Below are 7,922 nucleotides of genomic sequence, written 5' to 3' on the forward strand. Positions count from 1 at the left end.
AGAGAGAGATTAGTACGCACGTACATGTTTGTGTATGTCCGCGCGTGTGCATGCTTATGCCAGGGTGCGAGATGGAAACGTCGTGGCGTTTAGGCGTGCAGTGTGTATGCGTGTGTGCGTGTGGAGGCGTGCGTTGTTCGTAGGCACGCTCGTACGCGGGTGTGCGTAGCAAATTACGTCATATAGATAGATCATATGTGCTTTCTAATGATGAATAATTTTATAAATATAAATATAATATCGATCTCTCACCGTGTACGTTCATTTCGTACGACGAGCTTGTATGTGAACTTCGCGTGTCCTGGAAAAGGCCCGTTCGCCTTTTATTAAACTGTCAAATGATTTCAGTGTTCTTGCTTCATTTCAGTTGATTCTTTTAAGCATTCCGCGAACACGTAAAATATCCCCCTCCTGGCATTCTCCCGTCTTCTCCTCATTTATAACGCTTCCAGTTTCTTCGCTCAAGAGCTTTGCGTGATATTATTTTTAGATGTAGTCTAAAACTAAGATATACTCTTATTTTTTATTCACCGAAAAACAGCAATTGATTTTATTTAAATTAAAATTTAAGATTTATTTATTTAAGGAAACAATATCTTTTATATCTTCCAAACAAATTTCTTTTTGCGTTTTTATTTTGTAGAGGATAACGAGAAATAAATTGTCATATAAAATACTACCGATGGAACAATGAAACTCAATCTTTTTTGCTGCTTGTTAAGTAGACAAAATTTTCAAGTTACACGATTATAATTTTGTTTGAATTGAAATTTATTTAAAGAAACAATATGTTTTATATCTTCCAAACAACTTCCTTTTGCGTTTTATTTTGTAAATGGACGAGAAATTGTAAAATATAAAATACTGTAGATGAAACTCAATTTTTTTTGCTGTTTTCAAACAAAAAAGAAGTTTGAACTAATTAACTTAATTATAGTGTTTTTTCTTTTATTATTATTTGTTCTTTTTTTTATATGAAATTTACAATTCGAGATAAATGGAAGGAAGATAACCAGAAAAAACGTCGATTAACTTATACAAAATATCTTTATTCAATGCGAAATACATAGATAAAGTTACGATAGCAATATACATAACGTTAATTTAATTATCGTAGTGTGATATCTTCTGTAAATCGCATCGCGACGTTATTGGCAGTTTCACGATGCCGGATGCGATAGATTCTTTTTCTATTTGGCATAAGGCAGTTATATGGCTTTACGGCAGCCGGCGGCGCTTTTTATCGTGCGCGCAGGAAGAGACGAGATGGCCGGGAGAATGGGTCGTAGACCTGCACAGGATGGGAACGAATATAGCGATGAATTCCCAAGAGCGATAGAAGGGTCCTGGATGAGGATTTTCAGATAAGCAGCAATCCAGGTCTTGATTCAACAGCAGCCAATTTGACAAGCAACTCTTCTTTCATGTTGAGACTTCCGGGAGAGAAATGTATTGATAAATCGAGAAATTTATCAAAGTTGCGTTTCATATCCAATACTTCAATTTCAATGGTCTGTGATTTAAAAAAGAATTTATTCATACAATTTCTTTTCCAAACAACTTAAATAGATCTGAACTATCTGCATGTTGTTTACATAATTTCGAGCCTTTATTCTTGAACGTTCGTCCGCGTTTTCTACTTGATGCAAGGTCTACAAACGAAGGCACTCAGCCGATATAACTTAACTAATAGAATAAAATAGTTTTTATTTCTTCTTTATATACATAGGCTTGCTACGCCCTTTGCACGTCACTGATGCCGCTGAATATATACGCGATTTATGCTGCGCCTACACGTTGTTTAAAGACTCTGCCGATTCCCAGTGCCTGCCGCGTACGCGACCTCTCCTGCGTTGGTGATAAGGTACACGTCTATTCGAATATCTTCCTCGAGAATGGGTAGCCCACGGATTAGACGGTATCCTGGAAGACTCGTAGTCAGATGGTAGATTGCGAGGTGGTAGTGCTGGTGGAGCAACGCCCCAATTATTGGGAGCTCGCTCGTTGTTGGATGTGAAAGGTTTTAAAACTTCGGTGACCCTTCGGCGGAGGCACACGGCGCAGCGACTTACTCGGGACGTATGATCGGCTTTGAGCGTCTGTTGCAACGGTTTACGGAACATTTCGTCGTCATGAATGGTCGCTAGCCAGTACGATGTCGCCGTAGCGAAATAATTACAACTACCAAGGCCACGACATTCAATAAATGGTCTGACACGGAATTCCTCTAAGCAGGATCCGGGCGAGACTAGAGACTGACCACCACCATCCGCACCTGCATCTCTGTGCTGTAATTTTATAATTATATAAAATTATTATATCGAACTAATTGATTGACAATACCTTCAATATTCACTTAACTATTATACATTTTTTACATTTATTGAATTCTTATCTATATTGAAATTAATATAATACAATCGATCTTACCATGAGGAAACTATATCCAACCCAGATTTCTTCCCAGCCACCCGGACACTCGGGTATTGCCATAGATTGACTGTGAACGGCTATTACCCTAGTTGGTGCTTCGCACACTGAACATCTCGATATGTATCTACCAATTTCTGGAGCTGGTATTGGTGTCATCATCATCGGCATAGGCTCGGTTGTACTGAGCCAATAGCTGTAGTCATTGCGATTGGCATAATCACACACGTTGTTTAGATTGCAAAACAGGAAAGGCATAGTGGAAAACTTCCTGACGCAACTACCAGCAGCCCCTGAATTGTATTATGTGTGTGTGTGATTTATCAATTGCATTATACTCTTATTAAAGATTCTTTTTAAATCATATATTCTTGTAATGTCAAAAGTTTTAATAATTGTTTAAAAATTTTTCTTCTTGCATTAAATTTCTTTCTTATACTAAATTGTCAAGAAAGTACTAAATCACCTTTTTATGTACAAATTTATTCAAAAACAACAATTATTCCTCAAGATAAAGCATTATGTTAAAAAATTATTCGCCATCAATAATTTACTAGCTGTCGGATTTGATATCATTAATTTAAATGGAACTAAGATTTTACTGCGATTATATCTGTATACGATTTTGATCTTGCATCATTTGATTATGATTTGTTTTCCTCAATGAAATATTTCTTGCGAGGATTCAAAACTGTTGAGTTGAAGTAGCTTGTCATGAGTTCTTCGTATCTCGAATAATACTGGGAGCAAATCAACAGTTAGTAAGATGATGATTATTGAACGTGATGGTCTTTATTATGAGGAAAAGATGTTGTTTTTGAATAAATTTGTATATAAAAATCAAAGGTTGATTCAAAATTTTTTTGACAACTAATTAGTCAAATTAACATTTTATTATATTCTATAAAAATAATTATATTAAAAATATATTGTTTACCAAGATCTTGCGCGTAAGCTCGTCCATTACCCATGATGTGCAATAACGAAAATCCTTCCCAGATCTTTACGGTATTTCTTGGACAGATCGGTATCATTTCGGATTGTGAGTGACGAGCAAAGTAGAATCCTCTATCTCTTGGACCAATTCCATTTGGCGCAGGTAATCCAGGTGCACCGGGAAAACCTGCGAAAAAGTAATTGTTCCCTTATTTAATCTGCACAGTTAAAAAAATGCAAATTGTTACATCAACATATTGCTTCAATTTGAAAATTAAATTATGTTAATATTTAATACGAAATATATAATATATTATCATACCTTGTTTTCCTTGTCGTCCTGTAGATCCAGGAGGTCCTTGATATCCAGGAGGTCCATCTTTACCATCTGGTCCTTGCAGCCCAGGAATTCCAATCATTCCTGTCTCACCCTGTCGACCTGGCAGACCGTCCTTGCCAGGTTCACCTATCATTCCCTGTAGTCCAGGGAAACCTGTATATTTACCACATGCAATATTATACTTCCATTCAATAAAAATATGCATATACTACTAATTTTCTATAAAATGAAATATATAACACCTGGTAATCCGGGTATTCCTATATCACCGGGCAATCCTCGTCTCGGGAACGGCGGGAAAGGATTTATGCCAGATTCTCCTTTCGATCCCTTTTATAAGCATATATTTAAAATAACTTATACGTTTTATTTTTATTCTTCGATTTTATTCAATTATTTAAAATATTGTTATATTTGACGAATAAAAAAATAATTAAGTTTAAAAGAAATCTGTATAAGAATATTTTTATTATTAAAAATAAAAGGAAAAAACTAACAAGTAAATGCTGTAATATCTAAATTGTGAAAAATATGAAAATATTCAAGACTCACCTTTGGTCCTTCAGGACCAAGTAGCCCAGGAAGACCAGTTTCACCGGTTTCTCCTCTTTCTCCTTTCTGTCCTGGCAAACCATCAATACCAGGTAAACCAGAGTCACCTCTCATTCCTTTTGGTCCAGTTCGACCATCTAATCCTCGCCATCCAGGTTCTCCAGGTTGTCCTTTAGCGCTGTCTGCAGATATTCCCGGTTCTCCACGGAAACCTTTCGGTCCTGGTACTCCAGGGAAGCCTTGAAATCCTTCTAAACCTGGTGCACCCGGGAAACCGACGAATCCTTGCAGACCTGATCGAAACATAAAATAATAAATATTAATTAATGTTAATATTTTTTAATTTTGTCCTGTTATTACTTAATTAACTTTGAAAAGAAATCGAAAATGCGATAATGATTGTTACCTGGCTCTCCGACCATTCCTTTAGGACCATGAAAACTGTGACCTATGTCACCAGAGATTCCCTTAGGTCCGTTCGGACCATATTCACCAGGAGCTCCTTTTTGTCCTGCTCGTCCTGGAATACCAGGCATACCATCAAGACCAGTGCGGCCAGATTCACCTGGTTCAGCGAATTCACCGGGCAATCCTATGGTAAAACAAATAAGAAAATGATATTAAATGAGATGAAATATCAAGTTTGAAATATTTAGATTAAAATAAGAAAAATGTTTGTAGAGTTTTATTAGCAAAATTACATTAGAATGTGAAGCATATGGCATTAATTTTCTTAACTTACGAACTTAAAAAGATTCATTATATATTCTAACTATTAATTTTGACAAAATTTTGAAACAAAGTAGCGTAATTATTTTTAACATATCAAATAGAGAGAAACTGAAAACTTTAAGTATTAAAAATAATTAAGTAAAAAAAATTAAAAAATTATATTGTATACAATATATAATTTCAATAAATTTATGCAAGAGTAAAAGAGGTTGGAATTAAACATTACTCATATTGATTGTTATATATTGTTATATATACCTGGAGCTCCGCGAAGTCCTTGATCACCCGGCAGACCAGGGAAACCAGGTAATCCTGGCAAACCGTCAGGACCTGGATATCCTCTGTCTCCAATTTGACCCTATAATGGAACATACAAATAAATAATTTCTCTCGAAGTTGAAAAATTGAATTGTCCGACTAGATTATTCATTTACCTTACGACCAGGTACGCCAATATATCCTGGTTCGCCTAGTTGTCCTTTCACACCAGAGAAACCATCGTGACCGCGATTACCAAAATCACCTTTCTCTGCGAACGCGTAAGATGGTAAACCAGGTTCACCTACATGACCTTTCGATCCAGGAGCACCCATAAGACCTGGGAATCCTCTCACACCTGGTTCACCCGGCATTCCTAAAATGTATTGTAATTTATTAATAAAATACTGATACAACATTTTATTTTTTTCGATTATAAATATTAAATATAAACTAAAAATAAGCGTCGATTATAAAATACAAAAGTATTAAAATATATAATTAAATTAATAAAGATAAAAAATGAATGCTGCGATTGTCATATTTACCTGGTCTACCCATTATACCTGGATCACCATCGAGGCCTGATTTTCCTTTCAAACCATCGAATCCAGGTGGTCCAATCGGGCCTCTTTCACCTTTCGCACCATATCTTCCAGGTATTCCGTGTGCACCTGATCTTCCTGGAAAGCCTTGCTCACCTTGTTCGCCTTTTAATCCATCAGGACCCATATCACCAATTTCTCCCTATAAAAATAAATATATTATATTAATATATTATATTAATTTGAATATAATATTCTGTAAACTTTTTTACTATATATATGGCAGAGTAAAAATAATATCTTGCCTTTTATATCTTAAAAGTGTTTTGTTTTAAAAAAACAGCTTTTTGATAAAAAGAAGATGGACTTACCTTTGGTCCTTCCCTACCATTGTATCCGTCGAATCCAGGTTCACCTTTCTGTCCTTGTAGACCATTGAAACCGTCAGTAGCTAATCCCGGTTCTCCCGGTAAACCCGGTCGTCCGTCGAATCCAGCCAGACCGGGCGGTCCAAGTTCTCCCATAAAACCATGTTCACCCGCGTCACCTTGAGGACCGCTGAAGGAGTTTTCGCCAGGAATTCCCGATAATCCTTCGAGACCAGCATCACCAGTGATACCTTTGAATCCAACCGAACCTGGCACTCCTGGGAAACCAAGAACTCCGGCGTCTCCCACTTCTCCTTTATAACCGGGAGCTCCGTCTATACCCTCGAAACCAGGCCAACCGCGTGGTCCTGGATCGCCGCTCTCACCAACATCACCCTTTTCTCCTGGAGCACCTGGTAGACCTTGTGCACCATGCATTCCTTGATATCCTTGAGGTCCCATATCGCCATCGTCACCACGTCGTCCGATAAAACCAATTTCTCCTTTCAGACCTTTCATTCCATCAAAACCAGAAGGACCATCGGGGCCTGAAAATAAATGTATTATGTTTTTTATTTTCAAGATTAAAGTGTAAACCAATACTATGACACGAAGTTAGTTTATCCAAATCGATTCACTTTGCTACTAGAAATTTATCATTCTAATAGACATATTATAGAATGATGAAATTTCTACAGCAAAGTGAATGAATCGAATTAAGAGATGAAATTCGATTTATCATTTAATTTTATTTGATAATTCATTTTATAGAATGGTTTAGTTTAGATTTTAAGTTTTTGATATAATACTTACCACGGATACCGACGTCTCCGATTCTTCCGGACATTCCAGGCATTCCAGGTTGACCCGGGAATCCACGGTCGCCTTGTATACTATCTCCACGTTGACCTTTGGCTCCCTAAATCCATCAAATTGATTGCTTTAATGTAAATATATCATTCAAGAGATATTTTATAAAAAAATAATCAATTTCATAGAGTTAATTAATCTTTGAAACAATTTTCATAAAAATGAATAAGCATGTACTCACTTCAAGTCCAGACAATCCTTCGTAACCAGGTGCTCCCTTAGCACCCTTGATACCTTTCACACCATCTTCTCCCGTTCGGCCACGTAATCCTTGTGGACCAGCATCACCAAAATCACCTTTTGGACCGTACCATCCGCGTTCTCCAATTTCACCATATGTTAAATTTGATCCTGGTTCTCCTCGTTCACCTTTATTGCCAATGCGACCCTATAATAAGCAATCGTATTCATTATTTCTCTTAAACGTATAAGAATTTAATAACTGATAATGAATAAAACTATTTTTTTATTGACGTATGTATATTTATTAAAAATGAAAATTATTCAGTTCAATTTACTTACCGGAAAACCTACTGGTCCCTGTAATCCAGGTGAGCCTGATGTGCCTCGAAGCCCCTGATCTCCTGGCATTCCGGGGTATCCTTTTAAACCTACAGGACCTTGAAGCGAAATTCCTGGAGAACCAGGCTCACCAGGCAATCCTAGTAGACCTTCATCGCCAGGACGTCCTTCGAAACCTTTGAAACCATTCTCGCCTACAAGAATACAGAAAATTCGTTTCATTTTTAAATATTCAATTCCTTTAATTAAAATGATAAATTAAAATGATAAATTGTATATAAATTATAAATTATAATATACCTGTATATATTATAATTTATGTATATATTATAAATATAATTATATAATTGTATAAATAAAAATAAATAT

General features: G+C 36.2%; 1 protein-coding gene across 1 annotated transcript in view; it reads right to left on the reverse strand.

The window, feature by feature from the left end:
- Positions 1-1,028: 1,028 nt before the first annotated feature.
- The window catches only part of LOC108693702 (collagen alpha-5(IV) chain), a 54,472-nt gene continuing 47,578 nt past the window's right edge, over positions 1,029-7,922 (reverse strand). Inside the window, exons 14-27 of the mRNA XM_018202764.1 lie at positions 7,554-7,747; positions 7,213-7,419; positions 6,975-7,080; positions 6,165-6,709; positions 5,797-5,995; positions 5,425-5,624; positions 5,249-5,348; positions 4,665-4,850; positions 4,259-4,551; positions 3,949-4,036; positions 3,689-3,859; positions 3,368-3,553; positions 2,431-2,723; positions 1,029-2,288 (exon numbers count right to left, since the gene is read on the reverse strand). Of these exons, the coding sequence (XP_018058253.1) occupies positions 1,791-2,288; positions 2,431-2,723; positions 3,368-3,553; positions 3,689-3,859; positions 3,949-4,036; positions 4,259-4,551; positions 4,665-4,850; positions 5,249-5,348; positions 5,425-5,624; positions 5,797-5,995; positions 6,165-6,709; positions 6,975-7,080; positions 7,213-7,419; positions 7,554-7,747 (3,266 nt within the window). The 3' untranslated portion in view covers positions 1,029-1,790. The remainder of the gene's footprint in view (positions 2,289-2,430; positions 2,724-3,367; positions 3,554-3,688; positions 3,860-3,948; positions 4,037-4,258; positions 4,552-4,664; positions 4,851-5,248; positions 5,349-5,424; positions 5,625-5,796; positions 5,996-6,164; positions 6,710-6,974; positions 7,081-7,212; positions 7,420-7,553; positions 7,748-7,922) is intronic.

The sequence above is a fragment of the Atta colombica genome, unplaced genomic scaffold (assembly GCF_001594045.1).
Source record: "Atta colombica isolate Treedump-2 unplaced genomic scaffold, Acol1.0 scaffold96, whole genome shotgun sequence".
NCBI classification, from domain to species: Eukaryota; Metazoa; Arthropoda; class Insecta; order Hymenoptera; family Formicidae; genus Atta; species Atta colombica.